The sequence below is a fragment of the Metopolophium dirhodum genome, chromosome 3 (assembly GCF_019925205.1).
Source record: "Metopolophium dirhodum isolate CAU chromosome 3, ASM1992520v1, whole genome shotgun sequence".
In the NCBI taxonomy this organism is placed as follows: Eukaryota; Metazoa; Arthropoda; class Insecta; order Hemiptera; family Aphididae; genus Metopolophium; species Metopolophium dirhodum.
The window spans coordinates 38,774,919-38,799,491 of record NC_083562.1 but is presented as its reverse complement, the minus strand read 5'-3'; the positions used below and the strand labels follow the sequence as shown (position 1 = coordinate 38,799,491).

The 24,573-nt window shown below is 30.2% G+C and overlaps 1 protein-coding gene across 2 annotated transcripts in view; it reads left to right on the top strand.

Moving 5' to 3' along the window:
• Positions 1-24,573, top strand: part of LOC132941043 (sushi, von Willebrand factor type A, EGF and pentraxin domain-containing protein 1) — a 93,655-nt gene that overhangs the window by 53,265 nt on the left and 15,817 nt on the right. For both annotated transcript variants that reach the window (XM_061008890.1, XM_061008891.1), the window contains exons 4-5: positions 22,206-22,385; positions 24,192-24,383. In XM_061008890.1, the coding sequence (XP_060864873.1) occupies positions 22,206-22,385; positions 24,192-24,383 (372 nt within the window). The remainder of the gene's footprint in view (positions 1-22,205; positions 22,386-24,191; positions 24,384-24,573) is intronic.

The window sequence follows — 24,573 nt, the reverse complement described above, 5'->3', positions numbered from 1 at the left end:
ATAAGTCGATCTCTCGAAATATTTTTATATGCTGTTTTTACTGTAAGTAGGTGCCTCGTGCCTACATTCAATAAATTATTGTTTGATAATTATTATTATTATTATTTCCTAGCTATACCTATTTTGTATAATATTTTTGGATACTATGTTTTTAACTGTATTATTTGACGTATCGATCATTCAAAATATTTTTATATGCTATATTTGTGATGGTGAGACGTGAGTAGGTAGGAACATTATCCATTCATTATAATTTCAATTTTAAACTACAATATCATAATTTGCAAATTTTTGTAGTTAAGTTGAATTACACGTAATGTATTATCGTAATTTAAAACAAAATATTATTTATATTATCATTAATATTCTATTATTACTATATACAATTTTTTTTGAATAATATAATATAGTATAATATAATATAATAAAATATACGTAGTTATTTGTAATTAAATATTAATAATGTGGCAATTATAGATAATAGTTAACGCTTAAAAAATATTTGTTCAACCATTTACATGTGGTTGCGAGTAATATTGTAGTCTAGGGGTTCTTTTTCCTAGGGTCGGGTATTTTTTTCCATGGATTTTTATTCCGATTACCGATGCAGATATATCTGATTTCTACACTCGTGTATAGGAACAAACATGATACCTCATTTTTTACTCATTACATAGGAATTATTACGGCGTATATATATGCTAATATCTCTACAAACGGAGACAACACAATACCCTCTGTACCCAGTTCCGTCGTAGGTAAATTATTATTATTATTGTCGGCACTACCACGGCCGGCGACGAAGAACGCGGCGCCGCCGAATAAGGATTTTCGTGGATGAGCTCAATGATACGCGTCGGTAATCTAATTTCCGAAACTTTATTTTATAAAACAAGTAAACGTATAGGTATATACATTTATGATGTATATGCAATGCGCTTCGTCGTCGGCCGACCGTATAATCGGTGGAATGATCGCTCGTCCGAGTGCTGGCAAAGTCAATTCCGACAAAAGTGGTTTTAGCGTAAAGTTTTGAAAGTACGAGGCAGCAGCGAGGTGGACAAAAAAAAAATCGGTTTTAATCGGTTGTCCGCGCCTCGTCCCTTTAGTTGTCGCGTGATGACAAAATAATAATATATAACATCATATCGCGCGTCGTTATGCGTAGGCTGCAGCGTGATATTGTGTTTGTGATATTATTTCTTGAATACTTTATGTTTGTAATTTTTTTCTAATTCCTGATCAGCCTGCAATTTGTTTCATAAGAACTAACAGTTATAATATTTACTGCCGAGTGATCCGAAAAACCACCCTTATCTAGTAGTCTATCATACCATAAAAATATAAGTGACAAATCGTCGCCTGCCGCAACAGCAGTCCATTTTAATTATTGTCACTCGCCGACGACGATGATGTAAAAAAAGTGTTGACCCGAGCTAAACCCATACGAAAAGTCCTTATAAAATAGCTATAGCCCTACGAAGAGATCTAAAAAAAAAAACACGATATATTTTGGACGACGAGCCTAAACGAATCGCAAAAACGATTATGGTGAAACAAAAATAATAAAAACAGACTTTTCCTCATATACGTTTTTGCGCCTAGTGTGACGTCATTTACGCGCGTAGGTAGGTTATACATATATATATGTCGTACATATAAATATTTTCGATTATTAATGACGTTAGGTCCGACTCTTTGCTGAGCAACCCCCTCACCGGTATCGCGTCATCGTAGTGTCGGATATCATCCTTCAGCAGGCGGCTGATTTTGAATAGCTATCCCCAAACGACGACACTGTTGGCTCGTTATATTTGTTCCGACGACGAATATAAACGGTCTCTGCTTATATCGCGTACTTACACTGCAGGCGCATATATATGTGCACATGGACCTTCCCATCCGACGGTTAGGGGGGAGGGGGGGCGTGCGCTCTGCGCGAGGTGTACTATTATAAATCACTAGCCCTACAGGGTCGTCGTCGTCATATATTATAAATATTAATATGCAAATCTCGGGCCATGAGGGGATTTCGTTTAATATCCCGCCGACGTGTTGCGGTCGTTGACGAGTATTTACATCACGCGGTATCGTGCGAACTTTAAATGCGTATATGCGAGGGGTATATTATATACAGAGTGCACGTAAGGTGTGGCCTATAAATTGTGTAAATTTTATAAAGCATACCTACTACCGATATTTCGCAGTGGCATTAGTTGTCGTCTAAAATTTAAACGCTCGTAAAACCTGCACACAATTAACTACTTATGGTTCGATATTCTAATCGGGTCTCATATACATTAGAAACGTAGTCAGAACAATATTATTGCTTTGGACGCGATAATGTGCAAAATGTATAATATGAGTTGTTGGTTTATAAGTATATAAAAAGTTTAAGAAAATAATGACGATAACAATAGTAATGTTATTATATTATATTATAATTTACGTACCTACCGATGATAATAATGGCTTTAAATTATGTACCCGGAGAAAAATTATTATTAAAACAGTAACGTGTTCTAACGTACCTAACGAGACAATGGATTGTTTAGTGAAAATACAGTCACCCTGTAGAATATTAATGCGACCATATACTACACAGACGTATACCTGCACCAGTCATGCGTATATATAATATAATATATTTAGGTAAATGTCGTGTGCCAGTCGCCAGTGTTGAATAGATCATTTGTCTACCCCAACCCCACCCCCTTAAACAGTGTAGTGTGCCTATACTACAATATATATATACATATATATGTATTTGTTGTATACGCAAGTAAGTTGTAGTAGTCATGTCTGCACTATATTTAGTATAATATGGTTCTAATGGCCGCCACCGCCGCCGAATCTGGTGACAAAACTAATATATTTAATGACTACGCGATAGTTGTCGGAGTGGGCGCGAAACGAACATAGGTCGAACCTATATAAACGAAAAAACTTGCACAGCCAGACATCGGTGTGGCGGCGGAGGCGGCGGTGACACCGTTAATGTAGTCGGTAGCAGTATAAAATATAATATATTACCTATGTGTGCTGTACACGGCCAAAACTCGAAACTCGAAACTCGAAACTTTTCCACTTCTGCAGCTCGTAAACGTCTGCAGTCATCGTTGGACTTTACGAGCATAAATCATCGTACTCTATAGAAATGTATATATGTATTAGATAGGTATACCACACGCACTCGTGATCTACAACTGATACCACCGCCGCCGCCGCCGCCACAGTTTTGATTCATAAAAGAGCTGTCTTGCGTGTCTTACGTCTTCCTATTTGCACCGATTAACGTTCGGATATTGTAACTACCAGTGGCGTAGATATAATTTTTTTGAAGGGGGGGGGGGGTGGATCAAAAAAAGGAAACGACATAGCTAAATGGTAGGGCAAAATTGAAAAATCCCTCACCCTCTCAAAACTTTTTTATCAAGGTACCTAGTAAAATATTTGGTTACAGGTCACATCCCCGTAATACATTTCCCCGTTACCGTTTCCCCGTCCGATAATTCCCCGTCAAGTTATTTTCCCCGTAAAAAATTAAATTTTAATTTTTAAATTTTTTTATAATTCCACAGGTATAAAAATAATAATGTTGTTTAATAATAATAATTATAAAAAATATGCACATAAAAATGTTAATGTTTTAATAGTAAAAATGTTTCCATAATATTGTTTAATAATAATTATTATAAAAAATATGTATATAAAAATGTTAATGTTTTAATAATAAAAATGTTTCCATAATGTTGCTTAATAATAATAATTATAAAAAATATGTATATAAAAATGTTAATGTTTTAATAATAAAAATGTTTCCATAGTCAACGGTTATCGACAAACTGTTCAATTATTTCAATTTGATTGTTAGATTTGGTCATGTGTACTGGGTACTGATCTTATTATCTTTACGGGTACAAGTTTAAACTATTTTATAAAAACAATAAGAATATTTATAGATAAGGCAACAAAGTTAAATAGTTTATTCATATACCGGGTGCAATTATAAGATATATACACATATACAGCATGGACTTTTTTACGGGAAAATATCAAACGGGGAAAATAACTTGACGGGGAAATATCGGACGGGGAAACGGTAACGGGGAAATGTATTACGGGGATCTGTCCATGAATCAAATATTTAACAATAAGGAACAATGAATATAATTTGAATTGATTCAAAATGCACATCAAAAACAATTTGGAAGATTATTCACTCGAATACTCCATAAAGTCAAAATTTCTGTATTACAAAATGCTACATCATTAAATGTATAAATAAAATAAATAATAATTAAATTAACAATTTAAAAAACAAAAAAATAACAAAAAGCCAATAGAGGGATCTGACCCCCATGCACCCCCCCCCCCTTGTCTACCCCGCTGGTAACTACATACGTCGTGTGTTTCGTAGTTGACAAGAAAAGAAAAGAAATATAAATAATACACATATTAAATGATGGCACCTACTATAATATTAAAACCTATCAAGATAAATGTGTTCCTTGAAAGTCCTGCAAAGGGCGGCAGTATTAAATAATAATACACGCCATTGTGATTTCTTAAGAAATTTGGATCCGTTTAAAATATTAACGTCCACATAAATTTGTTTGGTAATGTATATAATATTAAACATGCTTTGTAAAGTTGTAACGCGTGTGTGTTTAGTACTAAATAATATTATGCATACAGTAATCTGTCTTGTAAGTATTAAATTGAAATAATAAGACTTTGATAAATGTCGTAAAGGAAGGTGCATTTATATTATATTATATTATATTATACAACTTAGCTACTATTGTAATTTAACTTCCTAGGTAAATAAGTTGATTTCGAATAATAATTATTGTACGATATAAAAGATATTATCTTATTTGCGTGGTTAAGCACCGAGAAAATAAATCGACTTTACCGTAGTTATTTAATTAAATTTAGTATAACGAAGTGCATCTTAATTGTGTTTATTACCGGTAATAGAAGATTTAGTAACACTTTTAGAAGCTTTAATTTAATTTACTCGCCTACTATTTACTACATACAGATCCATAGCAATGTTACTATAATGCTTTCAAACCACTTACAAGTTACAACCAAGCTTCAGATGATAGCTTACGATTTGCAGTCGTTAATTTAATTACATGTTTCTGAAAAAGTTTTTATAATCATATTAAATATACTAATAATGACCTTGAACAATATTCCAGTACGATCGAAATAAAAAAAATAAGTTATAATTTAAATTCAATGATCAATATAATAAGTGTGGATTGGACCACGCAGATGTAGGTAACGTTGTCAAGTCTTATCGTTACAAACTTTTGATATTTTAAAAACCATATACTTATAATGGTCCAAAAATATTAAATTAATTTTCAAAAATCAACTTCGCCACAACTATAAAATAATAATATAAATAAACAACAGTTCAAAGTTTAAACTTTCCAGTTTCTTTAATTATTAATAAAAGTTTTGCAGAAATAAAAGCAAGAAAATTAATTTTTGATTAATGAAATGATTTTTACTGAATATTTAATTTAATATATTAAAGACCCTAGGTTAGGTTAGTATTTTATTTAAACAGGATAAATTTATATTTTTATTGCGTTTAACTGATTCAGAATAAAAAATAATTGTTTAAACTATTTTAACAATAATCAGAGTTCTGTCTGTTTATTTTTATTTTATTAAATCAAGGCAAATTTGTATAAATATCAATAAGTTATATTATTATTATCTTAATAATCATCAATATTAGACGATAAATTGTAATTAGTTAGGTACATATCCACAATTTTTTTGTGTGGTACAAATTGTTGACGTCCTCATATATAATATGGTTATGGGTAGATATAAAATAAGAAAGTATTTTCGCCCTAGGCCTCGCGAATCCTAAGAACGGCCCTGATTATTATTAAAATATAAATCAAAAGTTAACATAACATATTTTGTTGAAAGGGGTGTAGATTTCATTCGGTTTTTATATTTTCTCAAATTGTAATGAGAAATACCAAAAAAATGACCAATTTATATAAAATATCATCAATGTCCAATTTATAATACATAAAGGAACTATGCAAAACTTTCGGATCACCCGTTCTACCTGAAAACCAATATATTTCTCGCTGCATTCAGAATCTAATATAAACTTACTTGGTATGTACGTTCAAAATCTGATAGGGGTACAAACACATTATGTATATATTGGTATATTACATACCCTAAAAGTGAATAAAATTGTGATAGTGAAATAGGTAGATTACTGTCATATTCATACTTCGTAGAAAACATGGGTAGACGTCAAATTGTCAAATAAGAACAAACTTTATTCAAATGTGAAAGTATCTTCAAAATAAATTAGAATGTAAAATGTGATCATACCATTCACATGTGCACCTATATAGTTCATGGTAATCACTAATCTAAACTTATAGTATGTACAGTATATTTGATCGATATTTTAGGTTTTCGATAATATTATAATTTGTACTGCAAGACCACCAATTTATTATATTATTACAATAATACTAAATATTTGTTCGGAAACCAAGATTAGTAAGATATACGACAATTCAAAGTGTCGGATGACTTTTGACCTTAATAAATAGTACAATCTATATTTTTTTTTCATTAGACACCTTAACTGAATATAATATCAAATTGTATTGGGTTAACTAGCCGTGTTTATTATTATTTTATTTGTAATAATATTATTTTCTATACAGCTATTGTGTAAGATATTTTAAAAATGTATATTATATTATTTAAAATTCACGGCCCCCCCGTATTAAATTTTAGCGTTTTAATTTATTTTGTTATTGGATATTTTAATAGTATTTTAAACCCATTGGATGATTAAAATCTTGAATATTAACGGTTATTGATTAATCATAAAATATAAACATACCAAATATTATGTTCTATTGTGTATTTGTAAGTTTATTATACATAACTATATATACCGTAGTAGGTACGTAGCTGCAGTACGAATACCTATGATATTCCATCTGTATCTCGCGGCCCGATGAACATTTTCTCAAGTATTTTACCAGATTGAATTAATTGGCACTGAGTACCTTTATAGTGATTGGTTCAAGTATATTTATTCAATTTCGTTTGAATTAAAAATTGTTGAATACACAAAACTTAAAGTTTTCTTCAACAAATTTTATATTATCAATTATTTCTAACAGTAATCATTATAATTGTATTAATGCTTTAAGTGCGTACCGATTTTTTTTATAAGCAGCTATAATAGCTGAATTATTCAACTGTCATAATTTTACATATTATTTTCAACAACTATTGACTATTGAGTTCAAGTTTTTAACAAAGTAGTATTCATGAATCATGAATGACAGTTGTAGCGTACCTCAGATAAAATTTGCAATCATTGAAGTCAAATATGCATTTTAAATGTTTTTTTTTTTTTAATAGATTCATGGGTCGTGCTAGTAAGTTCCGAAAATTAGCACACCTGATAACCTTGTAATCAAGTTTCGGCAATTTGATAAAATTAAAACATTCTGGACATTTCAAGGGTCACAAAACAATACCTTTTTGACCCTATTTTTTTTTTTAGGGTATACAAACGTGATCCTTTGTGAGCCCCAGTATTACAACAGTACAATAGTAATAGGCATACACAATAATTATAATTACTTAAATAATTATCTCTGTTTTTTTTTTTTAAAGTGTTTCCAACAATAATGTGGAACAAATGAATTATTATAATCCCCATGATGTTAGGTTGGGTAATTACTCGTATAGCAATTGTTGGATTTAAACAGAGAGTTCAGTGGCAGTGACTGAGGCGGAGAATACAAAATAAATGTACTATTTACGTACTAGATATTGCCGGTACATTTTCAATTCCATCTTTCAACTAGTCGCTGTATGTTAAAAAACAATTGAATACGATTGATGGATTCCTATTTGAAAATATTTTTATTATTTTTTTTTTTAAGTAAACAAGTCGCAATACCAATCAAATAGCGTGCCGTTCACTTTTATCCGGGCCAATATTATTGAAAAATTTATTATTTAAATAATAATTTATAACTATACTTTCCAGTAGGTAAATAGTACTGAAATCAGATAGGTACATTCGTTGTTCATTGCAATTACTTAATTAATGCTCAGTATTATAATATTGATAAAATGAAAAATAAAACAATAGTTTCAATACCTATTACAAAATATGTATAGTTTATTCTGCATTTTAATTTACATATAACTTATTAATTACTTAATTTACACATTTTTAGAGTTTTAATTACAGAGAAATCCGTTGCCTATTTATAAACTTCAGATTGTCATGCCAAAATTTTTTTGTAATGCATTCGAAAATTACTAAGTTATACATTTTGGCCAATAGTCAAGTCTATAAACAATATTTTATTTCCAAAAATTGTTAAGAAAAATGATTTATGAAATTAAAAATAATAAATAACATTCATAACTGTGTTTTTGTTACTTGATCGACACTTGATTTTTAGATTTCGTCTGCCCAAAATGTTTCATATTATAGTCTTAATAATAGTTTCTATGGTGAAAGCGGTGATCAAAAGAAAAACATGGATATTATAGTAAACGTTAAATACTTTCTACGAGTTGTATTTTTCATAATTTAATATAATTGTTATAAAATATAGTATAATAATTATTCTGAGATTATTATAAAATATTCCAATTATGTATTTACGTAAAAACATATAAACATATTACGCGTTTTTTGCTCATATCATAAAATAACGTTTGTCGAACCTAATATAACAGTATAATATATTTACTATATATATTATTTAATAATACGTAAACATTGTAGTTATACCCCATAAAAGTCTTTGAACTGCATCTTCGACTTGATTCCATTTAAATATTATAAACATCACGAATTCCTGGAAATCTTAATAGGGTAGCTGTAGTGTATACTATATTATATTTTGCTCCCCAACTTTTCATTAAAACATTTTTTAATAAATCTCATTGTCTATTATAATATTGTATACTTTGTTCGTTTCGCAATTAATTCTACACATTATTACTGCAGTTTTTCTCCTTTGAAAGATGAAAAAAATTAACGACCGTCAACCGATGATATAGTACGAGTACCTACAATTTACAACCTATATAAAATAAGTATAGGCACTATATAATATATTATATTCAGTTACATGCTAAATTTCTTTACGGTAGTATAATGTCGAATAGTACGTATGATTTTAATGGCTTTTAATTTGTTTTGCCTTGTCGAGAGTTTATTTTATAATCCATGATGGTTATGATGTATAATAATATGCTTCGTAGTAGTCCCTCGTTATTTGGTTTAGCGTACCCTTGATTATTTAACCACGTAATAATTACGGATTACATTATCTAAAAATCATTTTTTGTCTTATATCCAACAATAGACATTATATAAGTATATGCGTTAATTTATACGATCTGACGTTCACTTATCCGACTAACATTATACATATTTTTTTTTATTTTTATAATATCATGCAGACACTGAGTAATTTTATGTTTTTCCAATTATAATATAATATTTAGAATATCAAGATAATTGCTTGACTTAAAAAAAAATGTATCTATATATAGTTACCGTTTTTACTTTTTTTTTAATAACAGATATCGGAAAAATAAATTATAAAAAAAAAAAGGGGGAAAGTAAAGTATTTTGTATCAATTTTAAATTGTAATTTGGTATTCATTTAAAACAAATCGCAGAATCTTAAAAATGTCGAAAATAATTTTATTTTAATTTTGTTTAGCTTTTTTTTTAATGGGAATTCGTATTTTCGTCTTTCGTCAACCGTGTTTTATTATAGCTAGAGTTTAAAAAAAATGTCTCCAACATTAAATTAAGCGGCAGATTACGCTGGAGATTATAATTAGTAAAAGTAATGTCTAACGAAAACTAAACATTAACTTATGAACGTCTACATCAAACCCATTGTTTGTCTGTCAGCTGGATGTGTCGTGTGTGCCAAAAAATTCTTCGACTAACCGTAAACAGCTGAAGACGGAATATTTTTTTATGTCTGGGTGTCATTGGTTGTCTACTGCAGTATGTTTTAATACGGTTTGAAAAACTCTTGTGACTAAATATTTCTATTTTAGATCATTATGTAACAAACGGTGACTCTAAACTGAGTTTAAAAATACTATTATAAACTATAATAATGTCTTTATGGATCATAAGAATAACTATAAGTATAGGTATGTGCGCAATATCAAAATAGACATAATACCTATGAATAATAATTATGATTTTAGTGTATTATTTTAAAGTACAAGTTTACAATTATCCATGTGCGTGTGTGTGGATTTTGTTTTTATAAGCAATTTTTTTTTTAAGCGTTTGAAGTTCAAATGTTGACAAAATTAGAAATCTATACAAAAATAGGTAACGAGTTTCCTCAATCGGTTTTTTAGTTGTTTTGTTGAACATATACAATTCAAAAATATATAATTCGTAGGGGTTTGAAACTTTACATCGTTATAAGTTTATGGTAGGTATATTATTGTTTTTTATACAGATTGGGATTTTTGAAATATATATAGGTACTAATTTTAAGAATTTATTCGCAGAAGTCTACCACGGTACGCCCGGTATTGACTTATAAGTTATAAGTTATATTACGCAATATTTTTGGGGGGAAATTAGTACAATCTACCGGGTACAGAAAATAATAATATTATGAATATAATTTAACACGAATATAAACATTGGAAATATATGGTTATAAATTCACTGGTCTCCTTTGCTCAGAGGCCTTTATTTTATATAATTATTTATTATTGAATTCAAATTTAACTCATCTCTTACAATGATTTACCCTAAAATGACCGCAGTCAGGGAACATGGTTTTTTTAAAATTATTTATTTTTTTGAATATTATGTTTTCTAATTTTTTTTATTGACTGATAGATTCGTTTTACGTTTTAGTAAACTGGTTTTGTTCAATATTAAATTAATAATCCGTATAATAAAAATATTTACTATACGTACCGATCTATTATCTAATTTAGTTTAAAGAACATGATAATATTTCGTATTACATCTATTGTGGAGTTTTGAATTTCAAATCCAAAACATTTTACTGGGATATTTAATTAAAGTTAACAGTTTTTTTTTTTTTTTCATTTGATCATTTCAGAACTTTATAATATTATCTAAGTACCGCGGATTTATAAAAAAGGTTATTTGGGGCGGTTATGAAAATGTAAATTAATCGCATCCCGGTTGAATATGCTGTTATATCAAAATACAGAGCAATTTCTCTTTATATTTAAATTAACATCGGTTGGTGAAGTATATTGTTGTGGAACGAAAATAAATTATCATAACCGTACATATTTCTGTGATAACAATTTTCTGCAGTAGAGGTTTCATTTTGAGCATTAATGTACCGTGGTATCCGCACCCGTTATAGACTTCGCCTGTTATCTCGAGATTATTAATAAAAATGTACATAATTTCATAGTAAATCGGTAAATCATGAGGTACAACTGTACAAGTGTAGAACAATTTCGGTTAGCATACACGACCAAAAAAAAAAAAAACAAAATATTTTAAACAGTGCAGTCCACGCCAAAATTCACAAACGATGTCGTAGTTATGTATAAAGCTACTGGAAGCTCATGAACTTACTATAAACTATCGAAATTCGAAATATGTATAAAAATAGTTAGGTAACTAAAATTACTAAAATATGTATCCAAGACTTTTTTTATGTTTTAAGAAATATTTTTGATACAAAAAATAATGATAAATAGAAAAAAAAAATGAAAATTTAATTAATATATATAACTGTTACAGCTAGATAATGGCCAAAACCATTTAACAAATACATTTTATTCATTTCAGCATACACAAAATACATCAATAATTATATACATTATCGCTGTACAATTTTAAAATATCTTAATTATTATGCTGTCGAATATGTAAGTATATACTATATGTTATAATAATTTCTATCATGTGGAATCAAATTTAATTTCTGAACTCATTAAGATGTGATTCAAACTCGCCGGGCATCAAATTTTCGGACTAACAAGTAAAAATATGCAAATGCGCATGAAGTTCCGGGCTCCACTAATGCGTATGCGCATTATATATTATGCATCATATATATGTAAATTACGTATATATATTTATTGTCGTAATCTATATATTTACAACGTTGACTATGTATAATATTATATTATGTACATACCGTATATGTATTGATAAGTTGTATAGCCCGTAGGTACTTACATAATATTATTGTGTTTACTTACGTCGTCGGGCAAAGTGCATGCCCGCGAAATATGACGCTCGTTAGTCGTGCGCCGTGGTATCCCGGAGCAACACCTCTCATCGCTCTGCCAAAATAATAACTCGACAACGCGAAGACGGCGATAATAATGATAATAATAATTACTATTATTATTGCTATTAAAATCCCGAACGTTTATTATTGTATATCAAACAAACTGGAAACCCGCGATAAGCCTCATTTCCGGGCGCGTATACTTCGCACAGAATAGTAAACATTTAGTAGACGAGTAGGTGTAAATGTGTAATATGTAATGTATATATAATAATATACATCATCGTATTACAATGTGATGGTACAATTCGGTTATTATTATTAAACGGCCACCATCTCGTCTTCGCCTATAATATAATATTATTTATTACGAGCTTTGTACACGGTCGCAATTATAAACGCACGACGTGCCGGACAAATATAAGACGTTTAGTACCATAGCTCTTAAACACACTGTAAGACAGACGTTAAATAATTGTAATAGTAGGTACCACCTACCTTTATCATGTCTGCACACTCGAAATGCCCTGCATTCCGCCGAGGCCACAGGGTCGTATACACGTTAAAACTTGAAACGTCCCACGAATTCGCGTGTGTGTGTGTGTGCTCGTGATGAATCTGCAAACGTATTTACGTAGGTAGATATGTATATGCTACCAGGTAGTAGGTACACTCTTTTACGGCTTTCCAAGTGCGACCGAGGTATCAAAATTAAACGTATATTAACCGCAAGCGCGGTCGGACGAAAGCCATCATCATCATCATCATCACCACTACCACCACAAGCGCACGGTATGTTGCACCCACACACATCCAAGTCGTATTTATCATCCAGCCGCGAATTTTCGAAATCAATTAATTCGATTTTTTACCATGATACAACTTAATGTAAACAATAATCGTTGTTAGAACAGTTTGTATTAATTTAAGTTTTCATTAACGTCTACCTATGCGTATAATATACACAGTGATTCACCAAGCAAGCTCAACCCTATATTTTTCTTCTAATAATTTATTTTTCCAAATTCTGATTTTTGGAATTTTTAAGCTTATTTAATAAGGACCATGTGATCAAATACTTAGATTATTTATACCATTTAGGGTGTGACCTATTGATTCAATCTTTTTTCCACTGTTTTTGACTGTAAAGTGTCGAGTTGATCTTTTTTATGTTTATAAATTAAAATTTGAACGAGTAGTTACTGACATCCTGGGTTATATTTAACTTTAAGTATCAATATGATATTGGATAATGGTAATAGGTTTAAAAGGCGTGGGAGTTACCTATGATTGTTTGAAAATTACAGTACCTTGGTAATGTGATCGTTAATTTTTTGAAATTTTATAGTTTGTAAAATTGTCTTTGTGGCGTGTTGTGTGCTGCGTGTTAGTCTTGGACTAAATATACATTTACCTTATATTTGATATTTATTTATTGAGTAATAATATAAAACCACTATTAGGTATTATTATTATTATTCATTAGGTATTTAGTACATTAAGTTTAAAAGCTCAGAAACTACTAATTTGAATATTATTTTGATTTTGATGTTTACACATTTTCATTATAATTAACTGCTTGATAATTTACAATAGAAAAAAGTGCGGTTCCCATTTCAAAAATAATAAGTTTGTACCAGTACAGGACACTCTTTAAATTGATTAAAAAATTAAGTATTACAGAATATTATGGTCTTTTAGTATATTAAAAATCAGAAGTATGATAAATACATTAGTAAACTTTAAAAGATGAGGAGGAGGGGGGGGGGGAACATGCATTATAAACCGACTTATATATTATATTATATATAGGTATATAGTATTTAACTAATATTTTAATATTTTATAGTTTTGTACGATGCGAGTGTTTAATATTTAATCATTTTTTAATCGGAAAATATATAGAACTATTTATTTGAAACGCGTACAGGTACGTTTTTATAATGCGAAATGGGATTTTTCTTCGAATATTGGCTAATGGCTTTGAGCTTAACATTTGCGAGAACCTCTGTACGAATGTAACTTAGAGGGCACCTGTTTGGTCGTGTGCACTGTATATATATATATTAAAGTGTATTACGTGCAGTCGTCGAGTGTTTCTATGAAAGCACGTGTGCGAAAAAACGCTCTTACCGAGACTGCTCGAAAAAAAAAAAAAATACATCGAAAATAAACGAAATAAATCGCTTTATAAAAAAGGGAAAAAAGTATAATTTTAATCTCGGTGACGTTAATCCTAAAAAACTATCACGTATAAAATCCGTTTATGTTTGAAATTACCATCGTTTTGGCTCGTTTTGTACAACACGCAATGTCATCATATATTATGCACTGCATATTATAATGAAATACATTTTTAATTTGTATAATATACGCGACAAACGACGTTTTGAGTGCAGCAAACGCTTTGGCCGCGAGATAATTGTTATTCGCGTCCGAAGTCGAGTGGCGTCCTCTATATAGGGAAGCGTGTAAAACGATCAAACGAATAAAATATTACCTAAGCGTAATATGTGTGCGTTTTTATTATTATTTTTCGTGCGTGTATAATGATATTATAATATTGTGTTTTACTACGCGTGTACGGTTTAACGCGCGCAAGGGTCGTTGCCTCCACCGCCCCCGCCACCCCTGGCCGCATTTACAGCCACCACCTCCTCCACGGCTGCTCCACAGCATATTATAATATGTCTCGCCGCGATGGAGGTGCAGAGCACGCGTTTCCCGCGAACATATTGGGCGGCGGGCCGTGTAATTGTTTCCTAATAATAGCGCCCGCGCGTTTCGGTTTTAATGTCCGGACGAGCGCATGTAGAATGTGACCGCGGCGAGTATTAATTTCCGCGTGATTAACGACCTTTGCGTGGCGGTCCGCTGCTGCTGACCACCCTCTCCCCACCCCATCCCCCTCCCCATCGGCCGGCTTCGGCAGCCGCACCAAAATGAATAGCCATATCTCATCCGCGCCGATCGCGCAAAAGCTTTGCCGCTGACAGGTCAGACAGACGCGCGCGCGCGCGTGTTCCGGTCGGACGGACCTTTAGCCCACCCACACACACACACACACACACACACACAAAGCCAAAGGAGATTGTAGTTTCAGCGCGGTGCTCGGCTATTGGGAAAGAAATTTTTTTCTTCCGGTTCATTAGGTTTGTGCCAGAGCGGTATAGTGGAAGGGTGGGAGCAGGGGGTCCCGGATTCGATCATATTATGTTGTTATGCATAAATGTTGGGTGCGTATTATTATATTATACTATTATATACCTACGCACCTATACTCACGTGCACATCTGCAGCAGTCCTTTTGGGGGACTCGAATAGAGACGCACTCCGACAAAATGTTATTTTTACACAATATTATTGTAATAATGATATGTACCTGTAGAGGTACTTGTTAAATATTGTATAATATAATCATAATTATAAACGACTAAGATGAAGAGTATTCAGAACCAAGTAGTTGTTGTTCACCGTCAGATTATATTATAACACGCGATAAACCCTTCCAAAAGCCAACTTTGCCGCGAGTTTATGGCTTAAAAAATTTAATGATCTTATTGAAAAAAAATTCTCAACAAAAAATATTGTTTAAGATTACAAAAACTCTACGTCTTATGTTTTGACTTTTATATTTTTCAAATTAGCGTGTTCTTATTAGTAATTTATTATTACTACGTATATATATAAATACCAATTTGTATAGCGTTTTATTTGGATACCTACCTATAATATTAGTATATTATATTCAATATTATACATTTTTTAAAATTGCCTATTAGGTCAAAACAAAGTACGTTAAATTTTAATGCTATTAATGTTACTACCTAACTATATTTAACGTTTTATTTACATAAATATCAAAAGTTATTAATATTATTATCATGTCAAATTTGAGTGCAGATATTTCAATTATGTGCTCTAGAACAGTAGCTTGCGCAGGAATGTTTAATATGGAGATATGTAATCTATTTATATCTATTTATATGTATAGGTATATCCTTTGATCCTTTTGAAATATTATATTCTAAAACTCATTTTGAAAAAAATTAAACTATAATGAATTATACTTTTAATTAATAAATAATAATATCAAACTATTAATATTACCTAATACATGATAATATGATATTATAAATATTAAAAAAATATATATAACAATAATAATAATAATAGGTAATCATAATAAAAACAATAAAAACAATAAAAAACTGAATCACACAAGACGATATATTATCTCTATATATTATAAACTACTCAACAACTGCCCTAAAAACACCATTTCCGTAGAATAAAAATTATGCTCTATATTATAACACCGTATTCAATTGTATGTTTGTGCAGTTGTGAGTTGATATCCGGTAAAGTTTACAAGTACTCTTCAAGTAAATTTAAACGGACCAAGGACTCTGAAGATTTTATACTTAACAATTAGATCTGATTACTATTACTATTACAATAGTATACAACCAACAAATTAAAATTGGCTACCTATTGATGGCCAATTTAAAAACTCAAAACCGAATATTAATTATTAATGCATTGTGGTTTATCGAGATTAACAAACGTGTTGTTACCTTTTATTTATCTAAGGTTTATATGCAAAAAACCATGTTCTTTGAAACTCATTGGGTTGGCCGATTAAAATTACAAAAAAAATAGAAACAAAATAAATCCAATATTTTATCAGTATAGATATTTCATATTATACATTATAGATAATATAATAGTATAATATAACGATGGTAATAAATAATATTATTAATAACGGTTTCAGCGGGGGTGGCCCCTATATCTATTTGTAGAAAAGGTGGGAATTTAACTTTTAAGGTTTAAACTAAGTCTTTGCAGCATTTAGTTTTAAATTGCAACTATGAAATAAATATTTGTTTTTACAACCATGTAAAATAAATTATTCTGAACGTAAAATTGTTTATGTATTATGTGTTAGTTAGACGGAAATGACACAAGATGCAAACACGGCGTCATCTTAAGAGATTATATGGTATAATATGTAATTGTATAATAAATAAATAAATAATATAATTTTAACTATAAACCCGTATTAAAATGTACACATTTAACTAAAAAATATAGTAACTAATACCTACCTATATAATATATGATGGAATATCTATTCATAATATTATGCAATTTTATTAGTATTAACGTAATCAGAAACAGTTAAGTCACTGAACATAACTAGCCATAAACAAATAAGAACATTTTAAAAATGCTACGACGTATGTTGGCGGGAGGAGGTCGAATTCTCCCTTCACCTCCCCCTTGAAGACGCCTCTGGGGCTTTTAGTAGTGACGTGGACCTTTGAATATAATAATATTTGTTGATGATACTGGTGAAAAATGTTTACCCGGTATTTTCAGAAAAATTCGGCCATCGGTGATGATAACGAACTCGGGTTGCTTCATTGTTTATGCCTATATGGTACTTAGACAATATATAACTTTATACACCGTGCCGAGTATAAATCGATCCGTATACAGACCGAGGAACATACTTCAATACTATTGTATACAATATTGTGTGTGTGCGTGTGCGTCCCTCGAGTATTTACTAATTTAAAGTGGTCGCTGTGGTGTAATGGAGGGTTTACGTTTCAAGAACTTGCACAGCTTTAAAACGTCGAGTAAGACTATATCTATATATATATATAATATAGAAACTATAATTAATAGAAGGAATATCGTAATAGGCTGTGTATCGATATATAATATACTATTATGTTGTCACCGAAAAAACCTCAAAACCTCAAAATGAAACACCCGACAAAACCGCAAGCGTTCAACATCCAAATTGTATCAGTAAATATTCATGTTTCGTGTTAAGTTTTCACCTTTTCGGACAAGAACCGTATACAACTTAAAATATATAAATAAGTATATTATATAAATCAATATAATAGTGTTTAAAATAACAGTTGCGTATAATATCCGTATACCGGTAACGATTATTGAATTATTAATTATTGTCGATACAACTTGCTCAAAAAATAGTTATAAAACAAAAGTAATTTTTTTTCATAACTAGCACTAAAATAAAATGAGGTATTTTTTTTTATTGTTAATTTCCAGTCGCTAAACTTATAATATAATACTTTTGTTTCCGATTTGATTCAGTGAATAATAATAATAATAAAAAACGACAATAACACCGCCACGCAGCGTATAACTCAGAACAACTGAAGCAAATTTAAACTTAATCTTTGTAAAGAGAACTTGGCGTGAACTTGTTTTGTTTCGAGCCGGATGCCCCCCCCCCCCCCCCCCCGATATATATGCCGCTACTGTAATTACACTTTCGAGGCTTTGATTAATATAATAATATTGTGTCGGATGTATATATTCCTATTGTTATCGCCACTATGTAAACTAATTCGTTTTTCCCACATACTTAAACTTCACATTACAATGTCGTAGCCCGTGGGTAATATACACTTATCTCCGTATATAAACATAAAATATATGCTGCGACGACCTATCATCTTCCAGAAATATAATTTCAGATAGTGACTCGATACGTCCGATGTGCGCTTGTACCTTATATATATACATATTATACACTGTACGTTTGTACGGCGTTTTAATACATTTAAATAACAGTTATTATTGTTAATTAATTCTGCTTGGTCGTATTTGTGTAGAGAATCAACTTTCAACACAAAGTTTCGTACAAACGAAATGCAAATCACGGGCGGCGCTTATCTGCAGACTGAGAGAAATTATTCAAAAAACAGACGCATTTTAGCTCAATCGTGGTTAATTCTGTTAGGACAAAGTTAATCATCCGTGCGAACGCACTGGAACCCACTCAAAGATAATTTATTTTTCAATTAAGTATAAAATAATATCCATTCAATCGTTTTAAATTTTTTTCCTTGATTATTTTTTAAGAAATTCATTATACACAACTGCTTTTTAAAATAATAATTAACTCTTACCGTGGTTTTAAATCAACTCGCTTGACTCTTAGCTTGTATATTTAATATACGTTACCTACACAGCGTGATTTACCATTTTATACTAAACACATCATGCTCACCCCATTTTTCCTTTGATAATTAATTTATTCAAATTCTGATTTTTAGGAATACATTACATATTTTTCAAATATTTATTACCATGGACGACGGACCTCTATTATCCTTATTACATAAAATGAAATCTTTCGATTTACAAGATTAAGATACATCAACATTTTCAAAAAGTCAAATGGTTTACAATGCATAGGAATCAGTGGCGTCGTCAGGGAGGGGGGATGTTTAACCCTCCTCCCCTTCCATTGATAATTTTTCCCATGATAAATTTACTTATTTATATACGAAAACTGTTAAAAATTTGGTTTAATTTATACTTAAGACCCCCTCCCACCGTTTCATAATCCTTGACAGTTGCTACGCTCATAATTGGAATAAATGGAAATTCTCATTTGAAAAAAAGAAACGATTGTATCGTTAAATTACACTTTTTAAATTATAAAAAAAAGCTACCTAAGTCTTTAAAAATGTCACCAATAAACGATGACAGCAGAGGAGTAGTATTGTGCAAACAGACCCTCCTCTGCTGTCAGTTCAAAACGGAAAAAAAAGTCTTTAAAAATGTTGGTCTCTACTCTCTAAGTATACTTAAAAATTCCAGAAATCAGAAATTTAACGAATTAATTTGTAAAAGTAAATATGGAGGTGAACATCCTTCCTTGGTGAAACATCCTGTATAATATATAATATTATTTATTGACTTTTCCATAGCAAGAATTGTCTGCTGTAAGAAGTGTATATCATTTAAAATTTGATCAAAGAATTTGTTATCATTTTCATTTTATTAAATCTCATACTGAATACTGATATACGTTTTAAGTATTGTAAGAAATATGTTTTTTCGAAAGAAACGCTTGTCTTTAAACTATTTTTATAATTTAAGATTTGTTACTGGTTAAGGAAGATATATTTATAGGTGTAGAATGTTGAAAATGTTGATAGGTATATTGTATTTAGTTCACTACATTTTTATCTTGTAAAAAAGTTTGTTTTTAATTTTCAACTTGTACAATTGTGACGTATTTTACTTGCTTTCATATTGTGCATTTGATGAAATATAGTTAATTTAAAAATGAGAAAAACTTCATGGAAAAAAAGGTGTAGAGTGTTCTTGGAAACTTCCATCGTCGATAAACCATTCGTTATTGTTTTCATTAATACTTGTGAGTTGTGACGTATTGTTGTTTCTGTACATTTCAAGTTAATTGTTTCAAATTTGTTCAAGCTTTTTTTTCCAAGTACCGCAAGAATTCTTTGGAAAGGTGTTATAGTGTATATTGAAAATGTATAGTAAAAGTTTTTCACCCTACTCGACATTGTCATTATGTTATCATTCTTATTCTATCAAACAATTTAAAAAGTTATTACATATTCTTTAGAACAGTATTTTTTTTCAATTTCTAGGTCAAAATTGAAATGTGGAATTAAAACTAATTTTCAATGAATATAATATATAGTTTTCTCTGATTTTATATCGGGCAAAAGTATAGATATTTTTTAATTACAACTTTTCAACAAAACTAGTTTTAAATAATTATTTAAACAATTTTTTTTTGAAAACAATCATATTTTCAATTAATAATAAATTACATTTGTGTTTTTAATTTCTAAATTATGAGTAATGGGCACCTACTCTAAATAATTTTCTAAAAGTTTATCAATTATATATATATTATTACAACACATAATCAATATACCATCAACAGAATTTTATTTCTGGTTAGATATTTTTAACAAAGACTGCATATTGAATGGCCACAAAAAAATAAATCAAAGCAAGTCTTGTTTTCAAGTATGAATACTATAGGGCGTCTGAAATGTCATGGGAAGGGAGGGGTAAACCTTCTCCTCAACTACCCATAATACTGCATGCTCTATTATGCATACAATTATATGGAACAAAAACAAAATTTTATATTGTTATTTTAGTAAGACTAAAAACATAGTTAAAAATTGATTACGAGTAAATCAAGTACGTCAGTATAACGCTCAATACCACATAATATGTATTATGTTCTCTACAACAGTTTTTTATTTTTATTTACAGTCCCGTGTACATTTGAAAATATTTTCTTTTATCTTTACTGTCATGAAGATACTCGAATGGAAAAAAAATCAATACGAAAAACAAACCCACTCATTTTGTGTAGTATGATAAGTTTTCATATCTCGAATGTAATATATATATAATAGTAATGTTTACTTTATTCAGAATGTTTTAATATTTATTTCTAAAAAATAAGTAAAATACTTGTATTTGATCGCAGCAAAAATCGAGATAAGTCCGCTAAAAATATATGCACATGCATATTATTATACAACGTAAAAAAAAGGTTTTTCATATATTTAAATATCGATGAGGAATACCGACCAGACGTATTTTTTTATTTTTCGCATTTTTTTTTATATAATATAGTATCATCGTATCGGCTATTTTAATAATAAATACCTAACTGAGCTAATATTATTACAGTCGGTAATTCGCGACAATTTTGTAAATTTTATAATCTAGCAGTAAAAAATCTCAGAACATTATCTTCGCGCCCCTTTTACGTATATAATACTACCTTAGATTGTGTATTATATTAAATACGATAAAAAAAAATAAACCACTTGGGCTGTAAATAATTTTTATTGACAGAATACCTTCACTGTCCAATACTCTCGTTGTAACTGAACGGGAAAAACGATCATTTTCTGGTGGAGTTATTTTATTAATTCTCGGAGCAGTTGACGCAATCATCGCCATTCTTTGCTTCGCTTGAGTTACGCACCAAACCTCAGTACGTTTTAAATTAACGTCCTGTTTTTATCTACTTTACAGAGAGAGAATGTGACGAATTGCCGAATCCGGAACATGGCGTGGTGCAGATGACCGGAAGACTGTTTAGCGACAAAGCTACTTACAGCTGCGAAATCGGATATCAATTGATCGGCAGAGACCACAGAACTTGCCACGCCACCGGTTCGTGGTCTGGAGTGGAGCCTTTCTGCAAACAAAGTGGTTTGTAACTATTTTTTGTGTGGATATTAAGCATTGGTCATAAATACTAGTATTGACTAGAAACTTTTTTACTCGAACGAGTCATTTTATTATGTCAATTTAGTTATTTTAATAGTAATATAAATTCCTATTACAATTACCGCGAATAATTATCTCGTTAAATTGCAATAGCCATTGCTTCTGGATTGATGTATTTTACTTTTTAGTAAATTCGATATTAATGATAAATAATTATCATAAATCATTCATATTAATTATAGATACTATTATACTAAGTACCTAGTAATAGATATTACACATAGGGAAGTATTTAAGTTTCAACCGCAGCAATTTAATTATAAACATATTAACTTATTTCAACATTAAAATTATTATATAAAAGCATTTATTATAAAATATTATAATATATTTATCTGTACCAAAATATGTATTATTTGGTGTATGTGTAAGTAAAAGGACATAATATATTGTGATAATTTAAAAATTTAATTAAATATGTTTTATATAATATAGGTTACTATTATATACATTGTACGAATATTTTTTAATCCATTAATCATTATATATTATTAATAATTTTGATAGTTATTACTTATTAGTCAAGAACTAAGCATTTTACATTTACATATTTATATTAAGGAATTTTAACTCAACATAAAATTTCACAAATGTATTTATATTCTGCTGATTTATAAACATAATGTGGGGTACGGAGTGGCTGAGCTGGTTCGAATCTCGACCACGGGCGGCTCCTCTCTCTGGGCAGACGCAACTGTCTAGAGAGTGAGTCGGTCATCCCCGGACAGGGCATGGCAGAAACTTAAGGGTGCCCAATTTAAAATTCTGCCAAACCTAAAAACACACGTATTTCAACCAACCGTCCCCCCCCCTACAAAACAACAAAAACAGCTAATGGCCAAAGTTGCCGGGCTTAAGCTCAATAAAAAAAAAAAAACATAATGTATTAAATAAGAAACAATAACTATTACCTAACTACTTTCTCGTTTTTATGTTATTTATAATGCATGTTTTTGAAATAATAATAATAATAATAATAATAATTATATTCTATTACATTCCAAATATTTTCTACATTGTAATAAAAATAAATCTTTCGTTATTTGTTATTTTTAAATGAACAGTTTTAGTTACCTAATTTAATTTTTCACTAATTGTTGAACTGTTCTATAATCATAATTTAAATTACTTGACAAAGAGATGACTTCATGACAATATTATTAATATTTTTGTATAATTTAAAAGTTAAAAAAAGAATAATTTTCGTATATTTTAAAGCATACTTTTGAGAAGATATTTTTACTTACATAATACCCGGGCGCTGTTTATTAATACTTCATCTATAACATTATATTCTAAGAATTTTTAAAAATAATACGTGTTTAGGTACTTGGCTGTTGTAATATTAATTACATCCTATAATAATGTATATCGTGTATGCATCATATTATATTAGACGTATCATTTTTGTTCACACTCGAAAAAAACTTCATCATCGTTTCTTCGTATTACTTTACTATTTTCAACGAAGCGAGTAAAGCAAGTCAAGTATCGTCCTTAACACAAATACATAGCTCTACATAGAGCTAGTAGTTAGCTCTGTATACACTTACATATATTATAGTAACAACAAAATAGTATAATATTTATAGTCTAGTCCCTTATTGTAATGAAAATCTTTTCTGACGTCTGAGATAACCGTACAGAATAAGTGCAGTAGGTGTGCATATAAATGGGTACAATTTTTCAAAATCAATTACTCACCGATGCCTTATTTGTATTTTACAGTGTTCTGCAAATCACCTCGTGTAATCGAAAATGCAGGTAACAATGCTTTTGCGGATCAGCAAACATTCGACGTTGGATCTGAAGTCGAGTACCGATGTAAAGACGGATTTACGATGAGAGGTTTCGCCAGAGCCAAATGCTTGGCAATGGACATATCGGCTTCATGGTTTGGACCAGATATAACATGTGAACGTAAGTCTTAAACCTTTATTGTGAAACTTCTGTATGGCGCCGACAGAGATTAACAACAATTAAAAACACGTAATCATGTGGCTACGATACAAATTATTACTGCACATAGTTTTTTTCACACATTTAGGGTATTTTTTATTTACACTGTTATACAAAAATCTTAAATAATCTCAGTAGTCGATTACGTACA